Here is a 22,400-nt window from a genome sequence, read left to right as displayed (position 1 = left end):
CGCACGTTCAGGATTTGAAGCAGAAATTTCCTGAGCGTTTCCGCATCTCGTTGGCAGGAAAAACGCTGCTGAAAAAAACGTGCGGTTTTGCCTTGATTTTCACACGTTTTTTATGTGATTTTTTTCATGCGTTTTTGTACATCAATGAATGCTTTTTGGAGCTAAAGACTCAGACATAAAGGCTGAATCCCGGAAGAGGGAGCTGATGGCTCCTCCACCATCGTACTCATTGGCGTCTGGGATTTCTTGATCTTTGGAGGAGACCTCTGTAGCCTTTAATGAAATTGTATTTCCAGGAGAAAATCCCAGACGGGTGCATCCGGCATGGCGATCGTGGATATTACGCTGCTCAGTGGATTCGAACCCAGTGCTCAAGATCTGAACAAGGTGAGTGATGATGACTTGTCCTCCCCTTTGCCCCATGACACTTCTGGCCTGTATGATGTGGCTTCTTTATTCCACCCCCAGCCCTCAGAATTACATCACTTTTATATATTTTTCATTTCGGCATGAGGTTTGTTTCTATTGCTTTTGTTGAGTTGTCTTTTTGGGAGCATAACTTTTTTTTTTTTAGGGGGCAGGAAGGAGAAAACTGCAATTCTGAAATTGTCGTAGTTTTGTATCTAGGTTTATTTTTACGGTGTAAATGACATTAATGTATTTCTGTGAGTCACAACTGTTACCAAACTTCTACTAGATCGGGAGGACCTGCAGGTTGGTCCTCCTTATCTGTCATGCTCTATGGGTATTTTTGATCCTTTTTTTGTTCCTGACAGCTGAAGGATGGTATTGAGAATTACATCAGTCATTACGAGATCCGGGGAGGAAGACTCATCATGTACTTCGATTCGGTATGAAAGTTCTCAAATGAGATAATAATCTCATGGTAACTTATCTTCATCTTTCTAAAAGAGTCCCTTCTGCCCCCCCGGAAAATTTAAAGTCAATAGGTCAAAAGTCACATTCTTAAAGGTGCAGGGCCTGAGGGGGTGGAGCATGACAGACTGAAAAAACACCAGAAGGAGGAGCCCTGTGTCATGCTCCACCCAGGGCTGCCACTAGGAATTTCGGGGCCCCATACTGGCAAAATTTTTGGGCCCCCTTGAGACTCTGCCTAGGCTCCACCTCAGCACCGCCTCCACCCCTCGAACGTTCCACAGTCCCACCACCCACTCTTGGAAAAACTCTTCTTTCTGCACCACGTCCTCACCAATCACACATTAACAGTTCCCACTGAACACCATATCACATATATAGCCAGCAGCTTTTGTTTTGGCCAAAAGATTTTTTAAGCCGCCACCACAACAAGGAGACTCTTCTGGCCAGGCCCTACTCTACACTAACCTATTAAACATTTCTTATAATACCCAATACTCTTTTAGGCATATTTTTATTTATGGGAATGAGTCACATACATTTTTTAAAATGATCAATAATACCACCACACTATGACCATATCACATAATACCACCACATTGTGACCAAATAATACCACATACAAGGGACAAATACCGCCACACCATGACCGTACCACATATTACCACCACATTGTGACCGAATAATAACACATACAAGGGAGAAATACCACCACACCTTGACCAGATCACATATTACCACCACATGCCCCCCATGTCTCACATTCTGCCCCCCATGTCTCACATTCTACCCCCTATGTCTCCATTCTGCCCCCATGTCTCCATTCTGCCCCCCATATCTAAATTCTGCCCCCATGTCTCCATTCTGCCCACAATGTCTCACATTCTGCCTCCATGTTTCCATTATGCCCCCATATTTTCTGGCCCCAATGTTTTATCCTGCCCCCAATGTCCCCCATGTTTTCATCCTGCCCCCATGTTTTCTGCGGCTGCCCCCAATGTTCCCCATCCTGTCCTGGTGCGGCTTTAAAAAAATAAATAAATAAAAAGAAAGTCTCTTCTTACCTTGTGTCCGCTCCCGCGGTGTCCTGCTCTGCCATCGCCGGAAGCACAATCGCTGGCGCATGGCGGTGACGTCATACACCAGCAACGTGCGAGCTGACGTCAGCCGCCGGCCAACAACTGTGATTGGCTGGCAGCTGTTAAGCTTCCCACACAGCAATAGATTTAAAGTGAACCTGCATCAGAATGCTGCCACTCGGGCCCTGTGAGCAGAAGAACGGGGCCCGACCAGGCCCTCTCTGCTCACCGGGCCCCATACGCAAGTAAGGGCAGTAATGCCCTGATGGCGGCCCTAGCTCCACCCTCAGTGTTACCTGGGGTTTCCTTTTAATCACATCATAGGATCCTATACTCAGAGGTGTGAACATATATTTCTACACAACCCTGTCTGTTCTCCTTCTTCATAGTTTCCACATCCATGATCTTTCATTGAACTTTGACTTTTCTCCTTATTGAAGGTCTCCAACACTAGAGAATGTGTGACCTTTGAGGCTGTCCAGACAGTGACCATCTCCCCCCTGCAGCCGGCCTCTGCCATCTAGTATGATTTTTATGAACCCGGTAAGAGTAACTTACTATAACCAAAGTCTTAAAGCAGACCTGTCAGGTCCCATAATTTATGCAATTTTTGTTACCTGGTGTAAATGCCGCTGTTCTCCTGAATCCGGCAATGCTTTTCTTTTCTTCCTGCACCTCTCCATTCCTGAGATATGGCCTCCGTTTCTCAGTATATAAATCTAGCTTTTTCTACCAAGTGGGCGTGACTTTAGGACCACACCCACTTGTATAAAATGTCTAGATTTTTATAAAGGTTACAGGAGGCCATATCTCAGGAATAGAGAGGCGCGGGAAGAAAAGAAAAAATCATCGGATTTAGGAGAACAACGGCATTTACAGCAGGTAAAAAAATTACATCTTTCTAGAGAGTGACAGGTCCTCTATAAAGGGAAGGTCCACTTTTGAGATCCAGACTGCCATGAAGTTTCATTGTATGCATTGACTTCTTGCAGAAATCAATGCCGAGTGTTCTACGGGGGTCCGGATAAATCCACCATGATAAGCACGCTGTGCTCAGGGGATGTGTGTCAGTGTGCCGAGGGTAAGTGTACTGCTGATGTGTGCAAGTGTCACAATTCTCTGAAAGCATCTCGTGCGCACTTCTTAAAAAGGTTGTAAGTGGTTTTAGTCCCCAAAACAACGCAGTTGTCCATAGGTTGTGTCTGGTATTGCAACTTAGTGAAGCTGCACATTTAGATCTCAGTGGGCTTTCCCTCTGAAGCTGCTCTCTGATGCCATTCTGTGCTGTGTTATACCTCCTCCCTCTCTTTTACTGATATGGTTCAGCAAGCTGTGAACTTTGTGATGAAATTCAGCTTGGTTGCCTCAACATAAGCTGTGTCAGTTATTGCTACTTAGTCCGTGGTTGTGAAGCTTCATATTCAGAGCACAGTGGGCTTTCCCTGTGAAGCTGCTCTCTGACACAGGTCTGTTTTCTCTTCCCCTTCCCCCATTTTACTGATATGACTGTGCAACCTGTGTTTTTTTGTGACAATAGTCACCTGGGTCCTTCTCATAGGCCGTGTCTGGCATGGCTACTTAGTCCCTGCTTCCGAAGCTGCATGTTCAGAGCACAGTGGGCTTTCCCGGTGAAGCTACTCTCTGGTTTCTCCCCCTCATTCTCTTTCATTGACACAGCTGCTGTGCTAGCTGAGATTGTTGCCATGATATTCAGCTCCATAGCCTCTTCACAGATATTTCATATGTTGTGAGAATAAAGCCAGTTTCAGAAGAGTGTGATACTGGGGCATTTCTGCCACCCCCATATTATGGCAGCAAGTCCCAAACTAACTGCTGATTTAATAAGCCAAACTAATAGCATCATATCTCATGTTGCAACTAAAACTGGAAGAATTACATGATGCATATGTAGCATCGGCGTCTCTGCCCCCTGCCAAGCAGAGACGCCGTCCCTCTCACCTCCCCGCTCCCCGCGCGGCGTCCTCCTGCGCTCCTCTTCCTGCTGCCGGCGCGCGCAGCTTCCCGGGCACTGTGCTTAGGGCGCGCGCGCGTGCTCCCTCTCTCTTAAAGGGTCCGCGCTCGTCGTCCTAGGGAGTCCCCGGCCAATAACCGAGGATCCTCCCATATATAAGGCACCGCCTCCAAAATGGAGGTGCCCGAGCAAAAGTTGATGCACAGCATACTTACCTCTGCTTCAGCCCTCAGGTCCAGTTGCCAGCCTGACTACTGTTCCAGTCCGCCAGTCTGACTACTCTCTAGCCCGACAGTCTGCCTTCCGTTCTACCCGCCAGTCTGTCTTTGGGCAAGTCCGCCTGCTTACCAGGAAGTACCTGCCAGTTACTGGCCTGCTACCTGCCGTGCCTGCTAGCCCGCTCACCTGGGAGCACTCGCCTGTTACCTGCCTGTTAACTGATAGCCTACCTGGAGGCTCCTGCTGTTACTTGCCGTGACCACCCGCCTGCTAACCTAGAGACTTCAGCCTGCTTGGCTGTCACTTACTGTAGCCTACCTGGAGGCTCCTGCTGTCACTTGCCGTGACCACCTGTCTGTTACCTAGAGACTTCTACCTGCCCTGCCGTCATGTGCCGTGACCACCTGTCAACTATCCAGAGACTTCTGCCTGCCTGTTGTGTCCATCCGCTATACCGGTCAGTCCCAGCCATCTGACCCATGGGAGCCACCTGCTCTCTTACAAGGTCGTCCCCAGAGTAGCATCTGGTCCCTCTGCTCGGTCCCTCCCTGGTCACGGAGTCGTTAGCCGCCGTACGACCAGGGTCGGTCTGAGTTGATACTTAGTTACGCCCCTCTGGGTCCCTCCTTGCACCGCGGCACAGAGGTTCCACCACCCGGATCCCTAACAGCATATATGCCTCTAAAGGTGAAATGTTTCCCTTTTATCCTTCTCCCATATCTCTGTTTGGCTGTAAGGCTACTTGCTGTAGCAGGACCCCCCCCCCCCCCACTTCTCAGTGTGCAGGAGATTGGATTGCAGTAGGATATAAGATAACCTTATCTGAGTATACAGTGTTATTTTGCCTCATCTAGACCTCCAGCAGTACAACAGATCTGTCATTACCTCACCTACCCTTTAATAATAATTAGATGACTCTGCTTATTCTGTCCCAGTCTCTACAGCAAAGCTGATGCCAGCTACAAAGCTCAGGAGGCTGCCTACTGTGTCTCCTCTAGTGGCCAGAGTGAGAACTGCAATACATAATGATTTTTTTCATGCAGATTTCTCATTATTTTTTATTATTGCACAGGTTCATGCCCCAAGAGGCAACGCTCCCAGGAATTGAAAGGAAAGGGTCGTCAAGACTTTGCCTGTTACAGCCCGAGAGTGGTATTTGGTGAGATGAGTGGCGACACTGTTAAGGGAGGGCAATAACCCTTCACGGTTGACCAAGTGAGTGTCAAATTATTATCTTGATTGCGCAATCCACAGAAAACCAAACGGAGGCAATGCGTGCTCTGTATTGGGAGGATTCAAAGAATCTCTGATCCCGTTTATTTAGCTTAGCATTTTATATTGTTTTGAGTATATCAAATAGCCAATCAACTCTACAGCCATACTACAATACTATAGGCTAACTGATGTTAGTACAATTATTACGGAAAACACATATATGGTCATATTATCATTGTTAGTTTGAAGCACTATGGAAATTTTACAAGGTCAAACCTGGCCTAAACAAGTTAGATAACAGAGTGTCTGACAAAATGTTCTCTTGAGAAAAAGTTAGTGTGAGATAAGTTCCATGGGAAGAGAAAGAAAGAATGTACAGTTATATGAAAAAGTTTGGGCACCCCTATTAATCTTAAGCTTAATGTTTTATAAAAATTGGTGTTTTTGCAACAGCTATTTCAGTTTGATATCTATATATATAATCGTCTTATCCCGTCTGTCTGTCTGTCTGTCTGTGTGTCTGTGTGTCTGTCTGTCCAGGAAATCCCGCGTCGCTCATTGGTCCGGCAGTGGCCAATCAGCGCCGGGAGATTTCTAAAAAAAGATGGCGGCCGTTAGCGGCTCATCTGCGGGACGGAGCTGAGCGGCGATGCAGCCCGGAGATGACCGGCGCGAGGCGCTCATCTCCCGGCCGGCAACAGCAGAAGGAACCCGACCGCCGGACCCATCTGCGGGACGGAGATGCAGCCGGGAGATGAACGGCGCGAGGCGCTCATCTCCCGGCCGGTAGCAGCGGAAGGACCGCCGGCGCCGCTGACCTCCATGCGGAAGGGAGGACCAGGGAGCAGCGCTGCGGGTCGGGATACTTCTGCTGCGCGCGCCCGCTTTGTCCCGGGTTCTCGCAGCGGAAGTATCCGCACAGGCAGCGGCGCTCCCCGGTCCTCACCAAGACGATTCGATGATTGGTCGCAGTCTTCGGACCCGACCAATCACTGATCTTAGCGCAAAACTTAAACACTATTGTGCTGATTGGTCGCCGACGCCGCCCGCGACCAATCACCGATTTGGGCGCCAAATTTAAATATCGGCCGCGACCAATCACCACAGTGGTGTTTAAATGTGGAGCCAAGATCGGTGATTGGTCGCGGCCGATATTTAAATTTGGCGCCCAAATCGGTGATTGGTCGCGGGCAGCGCCAGCGACCAATCAGCGATTTTTCACACAAATGTCCGGACCTTTGTAACACCATGCGGATACTGTGGGGACATCAGCGGCTAGGGTGTCAATGGAGGACCGGGGAGCGGCGCTGCGGGTCGGGATACTTCTGCTGCGAGCAGTCGCTCATCTCCCGGCTTCTCGGAGTGGAAGTATCCGCACAGGCAGCGGCGCTCCCCGTTCCTCACTAATACGATTCCGCTCCCCGCTCCTCACCAATACGATTCGCTGATTGGTCGCGCTCTCCGCACGAGACCAATCAGTGATCTTGGCGCTAAAGTTAAACACCGCTCTGCTGATTGGTCGCGACCGTGACCAATCACCGATTTGGGCGCCACATTTAAATAGCGGCCGCGACCAATCACCGATCTTGCCGCGACATTTAAACACTGCTGTGCTAATTGGTCGCGGACGCCAGCCGCGACCAATCAGCGAGCTTGGCGCCAAATTTAAACAACGCTCTGCTCATTGGTCGCGGATGCCAGACGCGTCCAATCAGCGAGTTTGGCGCCAAATTTAAACAACGCTCTGCTGATTGATCGCGGTCGCTGGCCGAGATCAATCAGCAGTATTGGCGCAAAATTTAAACCCCACTCTGCTGATTGGTCGCGGTCGCCGGCCGCGACCAATCAGCAGTATTGGCACCAAATTTAAACCTCACTCTGCTGATTGGTCGCGGCCGTCAGCCGCGAACAATCAGCGAGATTGTCGCCAAATTTAAACAACTCTCTGCTGATTGGTCGCCGGCCGCGACTAATCAGCGATTTTGGTGCCAAATTTAAACACGCTCTCCATTCCTCACTAACACGGTTCACTGATTGGTCGCGGCCGCCGCCCGTGACCAATCAGCGATTTTGGCGCCAAATTTAAACACCGCTCTGCTGATTGGTCGTGACTAATCAGCGATTTTGGTGCCAAATTTAAACACGCTCTCCAGTCCTCACTAACACGGTTCGCTGATTGGTCGCGGCCGCCGCCCGCGACCAATCACCAATATTGCCGCCAAATTTAAACACCGCTTTGCTGATTGGTCGCGGTTGCCGAACGCGACCAATCAGCGATTTTGGCGCAAAATTTAAACACCGCTCTGCTACTTGCGCCCCGTCGGCCGCATACCTATTCTAGAATACCCGATGCATTAGAATCGGGCCACCATCTAGTATGTAATAACTGTTGGACACAGTAATGTTTCTGCCTTGAAATGAGGTTTATTGTACTAACAGAAAATGTGCAATCTGCATTCAAACAAAATTTGACAGGTGCATAAGTATGGGCACCTCACCAGAAAAGTGACATTAATATTTAGTAGATCCTCCTTTTGCAAAAATAACAGCCTCTAGTCGCTTCCTGTAGCTTTTAATGAGTTCCTGGATCCTGGATGAAGGTATTTTTGACCATTCCTCTTTACAAAACAATTCCAGTTCAGTTAAGTTTGATGGTCGCCGAGCATGGACAGCCTCTTCAAATGATCCCACAGATGTTCAATGATATTCAGGTCTGGGGACTGGGATGGCCATTCCAGAACATTGTAATTGTTCCTCTGCATGAATGCCTGAGTAGATTTGGAGCGGTGTTTTGAATCATTGTCTTGCTGAAAGATCCATCCCCTGCGTAACTTCAACTTTATCACTGATTCTTAAATATTATTGTCAAGAATCTGCTGATACTGAGTGGAATCCATGCGTCCCTCAACTTTAACAAGATTCCCGGTGCCAGCATTGGCCACACAGCCCCAAAGCATGATGGAACCTCCACCAAATTTTACTGTGGGTAGCAAGTGTTTTTCTTGGAATGCTGTGTTTTTTTGCCATCATGCATAACGCCTTTTTGTATGACCAAACAACTCAATCTTGGTTTCATCAGTCCACAGGACCGTCTTCCAAAAAGAAATTGGCTTCTCCAAATGTGCTTTCGCATACCTTAGCCGACTCTGTTTGTGGCGTGCTTGCAGAAACGGCTTCTTTCGCATCACTCTCCCATACAGCTTCTCCTTATGCAAAGTGCGTTGTATAGTTGACCGATGCACAGTGACACCATCTGCAGCAAGTTGATGCTGCAGCTCTCTGGAGGTGGTCTGAGGATTGTCCTTGACTGATCTCACCATTCTTCTTCTCTGCCTTTCTGATGTTTTTCTTAGCCTGCCACTTCTGGCCTTAACAAGAACTGTCCCTGTGTTTTTCCATTTCCTTACTATGTTCCTCATAGTGGAAACTGACAGGTTAAATCTCTGAGACAGCTTTTTGTATCCTTCCCCTGAACAACTATGTTGAATAATCTTTGTTTTCAGATCATTTGACAGTTGTTTTGAGGAGCCCATGATGCCACTCTTGGCTATGACGTTCAAAGCTCAATGAGGTTACAAAACCAAAAAAAGTGCTTTAGTAAGTCAGTTAGAAGTAGGTAGGAGTATTTAAAACAAGAAAATGATAAGGGTGCCCATACTTATGCACCTGTCAAATTTTGTTTGAATGCCGATTGCACATTTTCTGTTAGTATAATAAACCTCATTTCAAGGCAGAAACATTACTGTGTCCAACAGTTATTACATATATCAAACTGAAATAGCTGTTGCAAAAACACCAATTTTTATAAAACATTAAGCTTAAGATTAATAGGGGTGCCCAAACTTTTTCATATAACTGTATGTTATGCAAGGAGTGATAATAACATTATTTTAAAGCAAGCAGACAAAATGGAGTTGCTCTAGCATGAGTATCAATATGTCCTTTACAACGCCATGTATGTTATCATCCCATCGGTACAATCTGAGATTCATTGCATCTTTCCTCCCCAATACAGGATACAGCGTCAATGTGCTGGACATAAAGGTGGTGGACGCATTTACTGTCTACACGGTGAACATTTCCGAGGTTCTGCAGAAACGTAAGTCAATGGCTGCTATCGATGGGCTGTGTGATTGTCATGTAGGCAACACGGGCACTTGCCTAGGGCAACACAGTGTAGGGGGCAGCACATTAATATCTGACTATCTCAGGAATACTAATATAGTGCAGTAAAACCATTATTTAGCAGGTTCTGCAACAGTTTCAAACTCCTGCTTGTTGTCAATGAATTAAAACATTTTTGTTTCCATCCAATGACTAATAACTAGTGATGAGCGAGCACTAAAATGCTCGGGTGCTCTTTGCTCGGGTCGAGCACATTGGAATACTCGGGTGCTCGACCCGAGCAACGAGCCTAATGTAAGTCTAGGGGAAACTCAAGCATTTTTCTGGCGTTCCCCCCCAGCGGTCTGCGGAAGGTCAAAAATTGCCCAAATCGATGGGAACAGTGCTCAATTAAAGGTCAGGCAGGCTGAATATATAGGCAGACAGGCAGGCAGGGTATATAGGAGAGTGCATGAAAAACATAGCAGTGCACTTGAAACACACTAGTGCCCTCCGATTTTCATGCACCCGTCTCTTTAAAAAAGCCGGCCGGCAATTCATCATCGGTACCCGACAATTTAGAACAGAAAGAATAGAGCATCACACATAGATTAGATAGATAGAAACATGTCAGTCACATATATAAGAAGTACAGTGACAGTGTTGGTTACTGTACTTGTCATTTATTGTTAAAATAAAGGATTTATTAAAAAAAAAATTGGTGTGGGGTTCCCCGTAATTTTAGTCTCTAGTGGAGGTTAAGCAGACGGCTGGGGCAGATGTTTGAAGCCTGGGAAGGGGGTAATACCCAGGGAGCTTCCCAGGCTACTAATATCAGCCCCCAGCTGAATACCTAGCCTTTACTAGCTATTAAAATGGGGGACCCAAAATAAAAATGACGTGGGGTCCCCCCTATTTTAATAGCTAGCAAAGGCTAGGCAGACAGCTGGGGGCTGATATTAATAGCCCAGGAAGGGAGCCATGAATATTGGCCCCCTCCCAGGCTAGAAACACCAGCCGTCAGCCGCCCCAGAAATGGCTCATCCATAGGATGCGCCAATTCTGGCACTTAGCCTCGCTCTTCCCACTGCCCTGTAGCGGTGGCAGTGGGGTAATAGGGTTGGGGTTGATGTCAGCTTATAATGCCAGCTGACATCAAGCCCAGGTTAGTAATGGAGAGGCGTCTATAAGACACCCCCATTACTAACCCCATAGTCAAAGTTAAAAAACCACAAACGCCCAGAATAAAGTCCTTTAATTGAAATAAAGACACAATACTTTAATGTTGTAAATTAAACCATACTTACCATCAGGCCCATTCCAGCTGAAGCCAACTATCTCCTGCAATAAAAATAAAATAATAAACCAACCTCATCCTGACCTTTCCATGGTTCCCAGGACAGCTTCAGCTCTGCTACTTTGACATGACAGGCTGCAGCGCAGCAGAACGCTGCCATTCAGCTTGCCATGCCGCAGACACTGAGAAGCACAGGCATGCTTGCGCTCCTCAGTGTCTCGCTGTGACGGCATCCAGATGAGCCGAGTTCATGTCCAATAAACTCAGCTCACCTCATGCACGTCACTGACAGCGTGGGAGAATTCTCCTGCGCTCACCGCTTGAGCAGGAGAATTCTCACACGCTGGGATGGCATTGAGATGACAGGCTGGATCGCAGCAGAGCGCTGCCATCCAGTTTGTCATTGGCATGCTTGCGCTCTGCAGTGTCTCAGAAGGATGACAAGCTGGATGGTAGCGCTCTGCTGCGATCCAGCGCTTCAGAGACACTGCAGGTAGCGCTTCAGAGACACTGCAGATCGCAAGCATGCTTGCGCTCTGCAGTGTCTCTGAAGGATGACAAGCTGGATGGCAGCATTCTGGGACTTTATTCTGGGTGTTTGTGGTTTTTTTTTAACTTTGACTATGGGGTTAGTAATGGGGGTGTCTTATAGACGCCTCTCCATTACTAACCTGGGCTTGATGTCAGCTGGCATTATAAGCTGACATCAACCCCAGCCCTATTACCCCACTGCCACCGCTACAGGGCAGTGGGAAGAGCGAGGCTAAGTGCCAGAATTGGCGCATCCTATGGATGCGCCATTTCTGGGGCGGCTGACGGCTGGTGTTTCTAGCCTGGGAGGGGGCCAATATTCATGGCACCCTTCCTGGGCTATTAATTTCAGCACCCAGCTGTCTGCCTAGCCTTTGCTAGCTATTAAAATAGGGGGGACCCCACGTCATTTTTTTTGGGTCCCCCATTTTATTAGCTAGTAAAGGCTAGGTATTCAGCTGGGGGCTGATATTAGTAGCCTGGGAAGCTCCGTGGGTATTACCCCCTTCCCAGGCTTCAAACATCTGCCCCAGCCGTCTGCTTAACCTCCGCTAGAGACTAAAATTACGGGGAACCCCACGCCAATTTTTTTTTTTTTAATAAATCCTTTATTTTAACACTAAATGACAAGTACAGTAACCAACACTGTCACTGTACTTATTATATATGTGACTGACATGTTTTATCTATCTAATCTATGTGTGATGCTCTATTATTTCTGTTCTAAATTGTCGGGTACCAATGATGAATTGCCGGCCGGCTTTTTTAAAGAGACGGTGCATGAAAACACTATCATATTTTTTAAATAAATCCTTTATTTTAATACTAAATGACAAGTACAGTAACCAACACTGTCACTGTGCTTCTTATATATGTGACTGACATGTTTCTATCTATATAATCTATGTGTGACGCTCTATTCTTTCTGTTCTAAATTGTCGGTACCGGTGTATGCCGCTGTTGAATTGTCGGCTTCTCATGTTTCACTGTGAGCACTGTTCCCATCGATTTTGGCAATCACTGTAATGCCACAACCACCATGGCTGTGACATTACAGTGAGTGGCAGACAATCCCTGCTCTAAATAGCGCCAAATATGCAGGACGAGGACCCGAGCTCCCGCCCGAGCATCTCGAAAGTACTCGGTGAGCTCCGAGCATCTCGAGTACTGAGCAGTTCCGAGCATGCTCGCTCATCACTACTAATAACCTGTCCTGATCATGTCTGGCTGATGCGGGTGCAGAGTCGTCATAAAATACAGGGCTTGTCATATGAGACACTGTAACAAACACTCAGCCAGAGATGATCAGACGCTGTGTACAAACAAGAGTGTTCCTTCCACCGACTGCAAGAAAAGATCTTGAAAAAACAAATATAATCAGCTAATAATAATAATAATAATCTTTATTTTTATATAGCGCCAACATATTCTGCAGCGCTTTAAATACATTATCATGGCTGTCCCCATTGGGGCTCACAGTCTACATTCCCTATCAGTATGGCTCTGGAGTGTGGGAGGAAACCGGAGAACCCGGAGGAAACCCACACAAACACGGGGAGAACATACAAACTCCTTGCAGATGTTGATTACAGACACTATTACCTCGTAGAGTGAGACACTTCACAGCTTGATGTAAAACTAGGGATGATATTCTGGAACCCCTATTATCATATACTTCACAGCACTTCTACTAAAATACTCTGCACTGCTGTGGGGCATGGTTTACTTTTTCTCTCCTGTTATGGCGAGTCATTGATGTCATTGATGTTGTTCTTACCCATACTTTGATTCTCCACTTTCAGATTCAGATGAAGCCATCAGCCGAGGAGAGATCAGATACTTTTACCAGCGTTCATCCTGTAAAATGCAGCTTAGTAATAAGGAGTATCTGATCATGGGCCAAGATGGGCAAACCCAGGACGAGAAGGGACGGTGAGTGGTCATCCTGATGGCGCTGTCATCCCTGATTGTAGTCCTGATAGTTCTGTCATCCCTGATGGTCATCCTGATGGCGCTGTCATCCCTGATGGTCATCCTCATGGAACTTTCAACTCTGATGGTCATCCTGATCGCGCTGTCATTACTGATGGTCATCCTGATGGCGCTGTTATCCCAGATGGTGGATCCTGATGGTGCCGTCATCCCTGATGGTTATCCTGTTGACGCTGTCATCCCTGATGGTCATCCTGACGGTGCTGTCATTCCTGATGATCATCCTATTGGTGCTGTCATCCTGATGGCGCTGTCATCCCTGATGGTTATCCTGATGGCGCTGTCATTCCTGATGGTTATCCTGATGGTGCCATCATCCCTGATGGTCATCCTGGTGACGCTGTCATCCCTGATGATCATCCTATTGGTGCTGACATCCTGATGGCACTGTCATCCCTGATGGTCATCCTGGTGACGCTGTCATCCTTGATGATCATCCTATTGGTGCTGTCATCCTGATGGCGCTGTCATCACTGATGGTCATCCTGTTGGCGCTGTTTTCACAGATTCTTTCCAGTCTTCTTCCCATGTGCCTTTATACTGTATCAAAAAGAACAGCCAATATGACTGCTATGGGGCCCCAGATGAGTAGGGGCCCATTTCAGATTGGTCTCTCCACCATATTAATTGGTAAGGAAACAGTACAGGAATGTGGAAGATGGGATGGAGTAGCCAAGCCCTCCTGTCACAGCTGGTTGTGGTGGCCTCAAGCAATCACTTCAATGGACTTCCTTTTTAAAGGGGTTGGCTCACTGTAACATAGTAGGCGATCACTGCTGAGATTATAGCTGCTGGGACCCCCACCGATCCTGAGGCTCTGGAGTTCCAAGTTTGGATGAAGCGATGGTCCCACCACCACCCCATTCCCTGACTATGGGACTGATGGAGATACCCGAGACTACCATAAAGTCTTATAGTGGGCCAACCCCGTTAATCTGGACTGTTAGACTCCCACTTCTTATTGGTTCTTCTCCTTGGTTCATCTTATCCTTCCATTCATGTATTTGACTCATCTTCTGTTTCTACCTCAGAATGAGATACTTATTGGAAAGCAACTCATGGATCGAGGAACTGGCTGGGCCTCAAGTATATAAAGCTACGCGTCACCGGAACGCATGCAACGAAGTGAAGAACTTTATGGATGATTATCGGGAAAATGGATGTAGGTCGTGACCACATGGCGGTATAATGTGACCAGATCGCGGTATAATATGACCATATGGCAACACAGCATGACCAATATGACTGTACAATGTGATTATATAGCGGTATGATGTGATTACATGGATGTATAATGATCACATGGTCATCGGCTCAGTATTATCTCAGTATTATCTCAGCTTCATAGATGTTTTCTTTACTATTTCACTTCAGTTTCTGCAATAAACGACCAATCATGTGACTCTCTTGTGTGATCAATTAATACAGAAGGTTCTGGATTGTCTGAGAGTTCTAGATTCCCAAGGGTCTGATTCATCAGTTTCATTTTTTCTGAAAAAAATCACTAAAAAAATTACTTCAGGGAAGGTGGAGTATTGACATTTTTTAAAAAAGTGGCGATTGATGAATTGGCAGAAAACATCTAATGAACAATAAATATGCCCACAATTGCAATACTTAAAAAAAAAAACAGGAGGACACATATACAGGTGCATCTACACCAGCAGATGACATGGCTCCCCAAACCATCACTGATCGTGGAAACTTCACACTAGACCTCCAGCAGCTTGGATTGTGTCTCTCCACTCTTCCTCCAGACTCTGGGACCTTGTGGAGTGTGTCAGTGACTGCCTTCTGGACATCTGTCAAGTCAGCTGTCTTCCCCATGATTGTGGAGCCTACTGAAACAGACTAAGGGACCTTTTTAAACGCTTAGGAAGCCTTTGCAGGTGTTTTTTAATTATTCTAATTTACTGAGATAATGACTTTTGTGTTTTCATTGGCTGTAAGCCATAATCATCAACATTAACAGAAATAAACACGTGAAATAGATCACTGTCTGTAATGACTCTATATAATATATGAGTTTCACTTTTTGTATTGAAGAACTGAAATAAATTAACTTTTTGGTGATATTCTAATTCAGTGAGATGCACCTGTAAAATAGAATAATTGCAAACTAAAAGAATAAGGCATAAATGAAAAGTGAAAAATACCCAAAAAATAGGGAAAGAGAAAAACCAGGTGCAGATGCAATAATGAAACCCCAAGTACCAACCCCCCTAGAGACACCAGTAGGGATGATCCACGTTCACACAGTAACCAGACGCCGCTCACCCAGTTATTCTCTTAAATCTTTATTAAAGCAAAATATCGCTCTTTGAAGCATCGGTCGTCTCATGGATATGATCTCAGGCTGTAGAGTGCTGTGTCCTCTTCACCTTTATATAACTTCTTCGTCTTATAAAAAAAATACATGATGGAAACCACAAGAAAAATAATCCCCGGGAGAAGAAGGCAGAACATCACCAGCACCCACACATGGAGGGCGTACACGGAGGGAACGATGTCAGGTTTGGAAGGAGCCGTAAGTGATTTTTCAAATCCTAGAACATCAAGAACAATGAATGAAGACGGGGGAGAAGATCGAGGAGGTCCTGGTGGTCTTCAGTGTTGTCTCCTCGTGGGTCATTTCTTACCTGCATTTTGCGGCTTTTGTTCGCCGTGGCTGCTCTCATTCGTGGGCACTGTATTACTGTGGTTGACGTTTTTGCTTTCATGGGTGCTGTGGAGGGAACGATTGGTAGATTCCTGATTGGAGGAGACTCCATCAGGATGTGCGGTGGCGGACGATGAGTGTGATGTGTCTCCAGCCGGAGGAGTAACACTGGTCTGCGACACAAAACATGATAAACCATCCAATAGTCGTGACATATTCAATCACCCATATCAACAGAAGACCCTCAGCAGATCCTTGGGGGACAACCCAAGATCATGAAAAACATCAACCTTAGAAGATCCTTCCTTCCTTCCCACATTTCCTCCTTCCCACCCTCCTTCCTTCTCACCTTCGTTCCCTCCTTCCTTTCCACCTCCCTCCATGCTTTCTTCCTTCCCACACTCCTTCCTTTCTTACCTTCCTACCCTCTACCTTCCGACCTTCCTACCCTCGTTCCTTCCCACCTTCCTTCTCTTCTTCCTTCCCTCCGTCATTCCCTCCATCATTCCCACCTGGCTTCCTTCCCATCATCCTTCCTACATTACTTCCCACCTTTCTTCTTACCACATTACTTCCATCCTTCCTTCCTTCCCACATTTCCTCCTTCCCACCCTCCTTCCTTCTCACCTTCGTTCGCTCCTTCCTTTCCACCTCCCTCCATCCTTTCTTCCTTCCCACACTCCTTCCTTTCTTCCTTCCTACCCTCTACCTTCCAACTTTCCTACCCTCGTTCCTTCCCACCTTTCTTCCTTCCCACCCTCCTTCTCACACTTCTCACATTCCTTCCTTTATTCCTTGCGTGTTTCCCACCTTCCTACCTTCCATTCTTGCTTCCCTTACTTCCTCCACCATTTTTAGGGTCACATATGGACTTGTGCAGCGACGACTTGGCCAACCATATCTGTACTAGAAAACCTTTGGATGCCCAGCAAGTACAAAAATGATCATCGACTCACCAGATCTTCATCATTGTTGGCGTAAAACTGCTGCTGTGCACAAGATCCATGAATGATCACAAGAACTGGAGAAAGAAGAGCGAGATGTAATGACCCGGTGGGACAGGAGGTCTCTGGTGCACTGTGGGCCGATATGATACTTACGGATCAGGATCCACGCTGGCATCTTCCGTTTACCACTCATTGTGAATGATGGATTCCTGCCAGGCAGGATGGAAGAAATGATCGGAACACGGGCAGCAGCTCACCTTATGATGTCATTGTGATGTCACAGTGCAAGGTGTTCTTTAAAGGGGAAGTGACCGTTATACCAGGAACACATAGGATACTGTATTACATATATAATACATAGCATTAGGGCAAACACTTTGTCTATAACCATTTCTGATGATTCTGTTGACTATTGGAATTAACAAAAAGTCACCCGGTCCCTGCAGAACTTGATTAGTTTCTCCTTAGTTGTTATAACTTTTCTACTATGTTACTAAGACCATACCAGTTTTTGAGAAAAAAATGGGTGACAATGGCTATCGCTGCCATGACAGTTCCCAGAGGGGGATGTGTTAAAGGTGTAGTCCAGGGATAGAAAAATAGGTCTACATTGTGGTAGAAACAGCACCACCCCTCTCAACAGGTTGTTTCTGGTATTGCAGCTCAGCTCCATTTACTTCAATAAGGCTCAGTTGTAATACCAGACATAACCTGTGGACGGAAGTGGCGCTGTTTCTGTAAGAAACCGTGGGAGCTTTTTTTAAAATCATGGACAATCCCTTTAAATCTGTTTAGTTATGTAAAGGCATAAAAGGGAAGATATAACTAATAACTATGTACAGTGCCTACAAGTAGTATTCAACCCCCTGCAGATTTAGCTGGTTGACACATGCGGAATTAATTTGGCATTGTGACATTTGTACTGTAGATCAGCCTGGAAGTGGGAAATGCACTGCAGCAAATTTTTTTTTTTTTTTTTTAAAACGTTAAAAGTTAATTCAGAGTGTCATTTATTATTCAACCCCTCAAACCACAAGAATTCTGTTTGGTCCCCCAAAAGTATTAAGAAGTAGTTCAGGCACCAAGAATAATGAGCTTCACATGTGTGGATTAAAGATCTCTTTTGCCAGCCTTTTCTGACTATTTAAGACCCTCCCCAAACTTGTGAACAGCACTCAGACATGGTCAACATGGGAAAGACAAAGGAGCATTCCAAGGCCATCAGAGACAAGATCGTGGAGGGTCACAAGGCTGGCAAGGGGTACAAAACCCTTTCCAAGGAGTTGGGCCTACCTGTCTCCACTGTTGGGAGCATCATCCGTAAGTGGAAGGCTTATGGAACTACTGTTAGCCTTCCACGGCCTGGACAGCCTTTGAAAGTGTCCTCCCGTGCCGAGGCCAGGCTTGTCCGAAGAGTCAAGGCTAACCCAAGGACAACAAGGAAGGAGCTCCGGGAAGATCTCATGGCAGTGGGGACATTGGTTTCAGTCAATACCATAAGTAACGTACTCCACCGCAATGGTCTCCGTTCCAGACGAGCCCGTAAGGTACCTTTACTTTCAAAGCGTCATGTCAAGGCTCGTCTACAGTTTGCTCATGATCACTTGGAGGACTCTGAGACAGACTGGTTCAAGGTTCTATGGTCTGATGAGACCAAGATCGAGATCTTTGGTGCCAACCACACATGTGACGTTTGCAGACTGGATGGCACTGCATATGACCCCAAGAATACCATCCCTACAGTCAAGCATGGTGGTGGCAGCATCATGCTGTGGGGCTGTTTCTCTGCCAAGGGGCCTGGCCATCTGGTCCGCATCCATGGGAAGATGGATAGCACGGCCTACCTGGAGATTTTGGCCAAGAACCTCCGCTCCTCCATCAAGGATCTTAAGATGGGTCGTAATTTCATCTTCCAACAAGACAACGACCCAAAGGACACAGCCAAGAAAACCAAGGTCTGGTTCAAGAGGGAAAAAGTCAAGGTGTTGGAGTGGCCTAGTCAGTCTCCTGACCTTAACTCAATTGAAAACTTGTGGAAGGAGCTCAAGAATAAAGTCCACATGAGACACCCAAAGAACCTAAATAACTTGGAGAAGATCTGCATGGAGGAGTGGGCCAAGATAACTGCACAGACCTGTGCCGGCCTGATCAGGTCTTATAAAAGACGATTATTAGCTGTAATTGCAAACAAGGGTTATTCCACAAAATATTAAACATAGGGGTTGTATAATAATTGACCCACACTTTTATGTTTAAAATTTAATAAAATTCTACTGAGCAACATAACTTTTTGGCTTGTAAGATTTATGCTTCTGTTCATAAAACCTACTCTCGTTTGCAGTTTGAAGGCTCAAACTTATTTGCATCTTATCAAACCAGCTAAATCTGCAGGGGGTTGAATACTACTTGTAGGCACTGTATATATGAGAAACAGATGACAAAAATTCTGCTGTTCCTATGGACGTATCTCCTGCCAGTCTGCACATAAAACAGCTCATAATCGTCCTCTAAGCTCCCACAATGCACTGCACATTAGAAACTAGAAACCAGCACTATCTGCTTCAGATGTGACTGGAGAAAAGAAGAAAGTAAGAAAGTTATGATATGGAAACCTTCTCAGCTTCTTTAAAAAAAAAAGATCTAATTTAAGCCCCGATTCATCATTTTTTTGGTTTTAGTCACTTTTTGTCTTCTGGTATTAGTTGCCATTTTTTAGCCCAAATTCATCAAAATAAGAGCACGTGGTTCGTGAATTTGGTGCAAAGTCGAACCTGGGCTTTCTTCCTGCCTTGAGCTGTTTTGGTACCAAAAAGTTGCAAAAATTATACAAAACGTTACTCAAAAATACACCAGGCTGGGAGGACTGGAGAGGCGAAACATCTGGAATCGCTAAACGCCGGCCGCTAAGAGGAAAAGACAAAAAACTGGCGCCCACATAAAATAGACTTAAAAAAGGCAGAAAGGCGATGATGCATCGGGGCACCAATGTTTCATTTTTAGGCCTTTTTCCTAGTATCCCCTATAGCTCATTACCGAAACTCCTAAAATATCGTTAGCTAAAGTTTATATTTTCTTTTTTACAGTCGGGTTGTCAGCCGCCTCTGTATCCGGCCAGGTGCATGAGCTGTCAGTATGTAGAAACCCTGCTGACAGTCTCTGCTCACAGCTAAAGCACATGATCCCAGCCGCCTGTATACCACAGTCTATAGCTGTGATCATATCGCAAGTGAGCTGCAATACCAGTGACTGCCTCTGGACAAGGGTGGTGCTGTTTCAACCTCTTTAACTTTCTGGACTATTGGACCTGCTGTAAATCTCCAAACACAAATCCCTAAATGTGTCTGTGAGCAGGACTGGATGTGCACGGGTTGGCGGCAATAATGAGTGTTCCCATTCACTGACATGAAGCGCTGATCTTGAAAAACTTGTACAAAGCATATTAGTCGGTCATTCGGCGCCTCATTTATATAGTGGTCACGTTTTACTTTTTCGACCCCTACAATGTTTTTCTTGGGGGTCTACACAGATCTTGCTCCAGCCACAGCGCCCCCCATTGATACATTTCTTTTCTCCATTTTATCCCCCTCCTTTCATAAAGACACTTTATATTTCTGACTATGGTTCCTCCTACTTCCAAACTGAAAGTAACTTGTGTGGAAATCCCCCCTAGGACACAAAGATCAGATTTCTCCACCTACAGGTGGCAGCAGAGCTCAGATCGTGATTTAACCCTTTAGGTTACATTTGCCTCTGACTTGTCAGGTACAGTTTTGTTTTGCAGTCCTATGCAAAACCCAAGTATGAGGCTATGTGCGCACGTTCAGGATTTGTTTTACCATATTTTTTTATTTTTAATAAACAATTTAACAGGGGAATAACAATCGTAGCATAAAAGTAGTGACAAAAGAATATTCGTGGGAAGGGGAAGGGAAAAGGGTACAAACGGGAATGGAATGACAGGAAAGATGGGAGAAATTTGTTCGTCAAATAGTATATACGATAATACAAAAACTTGAACAATTTAAACACACATTACTATCATATTAGCAAAAATTAAACATATTAATGAGCTAAACGTGTGACACACATTAAGATATTCCAGCATTATGAGAGGGTTGAGGGAACTTAGTGAACCAAATATCCCACTTCCTAGAAAATTTAAGTAAGTTATTGTTGATAAGGGCAAATCTGAGTTCAAATATTCTATGGAGATTCATCTTATCAACTAAATCCTCCAGAGTGGGGACATGTGACTTTCTCCAATAAAAAGCCAATGCGTTCTTACAAACTGAGAATAAATGAATCACCAAAGATCTTTCAAACGACTTGTATGATTCAAGATCCAGGGATAGTAAAGCCATTTGAGGGGTCAATACTAATGGTCTGCCTAAAAGATCATCTACCAAAGAAGAGATCTGAACCCATAGATTACGAATTTTAGGGCAGCTCCAAAAGAGATGTAAAAGATCTCCCCTAAGGCCGCACTCCCTCCAACAAAGGGGAGAGTTGCTGGGCTTTATATGGTGGAGCCTGATTGGAGTGTAATACCATCTGGTTAGAATTTTGAAGTAGGCCTCTTGTAAGGGCATAGATATATTAGAGGCTTGAGAAAAAAGAACAGCATTCTCCCATTGGTCGGATTGGAAATTGAGTTTTAGGTCTTTTTCCCATCGTATCATGTAGAGGTGTTTTTGGAAAGAAAGATCATTATTGAAGCTATTGACGCGCCCCTGGGCCTGTGTCGCGCTGCGTTGCGCACGCGGGAGCTTACCCGGAGCCGGATCTCTTGAGGGTTGTAGTCTCATGGCGGTGACCCGGTCCGTGCCCAGGGAGTCAAACTGAGCGGCGATGTAACAGCGGTAGATGCAGGACGACTACGCCACCCGTTGAATGCAGCTATGGAGCTGCCGCTGCAGGACAGTCCGCTGAGGCCGGTGGATGGATGGTGCAGCGTAGATGGTATAACCCCCAACGGGAGGGGTATGGCCTCAGGGCAGCAGATGTGGATGATGGGGGTAGCAGGAACCACTCAGAGACGGTGCGGTGTAATTCAGGGTCTTTACTGGTAACAACGATAGACCCTCCCAGAGTACTTGCTAGTGAACGGGGCCTGGTCAGTCCTTGAGCAGATGGGATCTCCCCTGGCCAGGCCGAGTTGTAGGCCTCCCAAACTGACTGTACTCTTCTGGCTACCTTGCTAGAAGCGGATATAAGTAGCCCACGTCCCTGAGTGTACCGTGTGGTGCTCACCCGTATGGCCGGTGACTCGGGGCCTTCTAATGGCTTCCGCTCCACGATGGCGGTGCTGGTCCCACGCGTGTGACTGTGCCTTCGGGTTTCTGGGCCTGAGGACCTGAAATCCCCTGCCGGTCGGCTTCTGCTGCTGGGTAAGAGTTAGTCCCCACAGCCTCGGACGCCGGGTCCGGTAAGAAAGCTTCTCAGTCAGGGCGAGCTCTGCAGCTGCCAGCCCCTGACTCGTAGTAATATTGCTCCCAATGAGCTTCTGCTG

At 46.3% G+C, this 22,400-nt stretch overlaps 1 protein-coding gene and 1 long non-coding RNA gene across 2 annotated transcripts in view; both read left to right on the top strand.

Annotated features, from left to right (window-relative positions):
• Positions 1-254: 254 nt before the first annotated feature.
• LOC141155177 (uncharacterized) lies at positions 255-2,498 on the top strand. The gene is made up of 3 exons (XR_012247519.1): positions 255-387; positions 777-851; positions 2,396-2,498. It is a non-coding gene; the product is annotated as an uncharacterized lncRNA (long non-coding RNA).
• Positions 2,499-2,945: 447 nt separating this feature from the next.
• The window catches only part of LOC141155176 (complement C4-like), a 41,115-nt gene continuing 21,660 nt past the window's right edge, over positions 2,946-22,400 (top strand). Inside the window, exons 1-2 of the mRNA XM_073641878.1 lie at positions 2,946-3,036; positions 5,219-5,305. Coding sequence (XP_073497979.1) covers positions 2,991-3,036; positions 5,219-5,305 — 133 coding nt within the window. The 5' untranslated portion in view covers positions 2,946-2,990. The remainder of the gene's footprint in view (positions 3,037-5,218; positions 5,306-22,400) is intronic.

Source organism: Phyllobates terribilis, unplaced genomic scaffold, assembly GCF_046119375.1.
Source record: "Phyllobates terribilis strain yellow unplaced genomic scaffold, ASM4611937v1 Scaffold_7__3_contigs__length_470593459, whole genome shotgun sequence".
In the NCBI taxonomy this organism is placed as follows: Eukaryota; Metazoa; Chordata; class Amphibia; order Anura; family Dendrobatidae; genus Phyllobates; species Phyllobates terribilis.
Note: the sequence above shows the minus strand (reverse complement) of the source record. Positions and strands in the feature narration are given on the sequence as shown.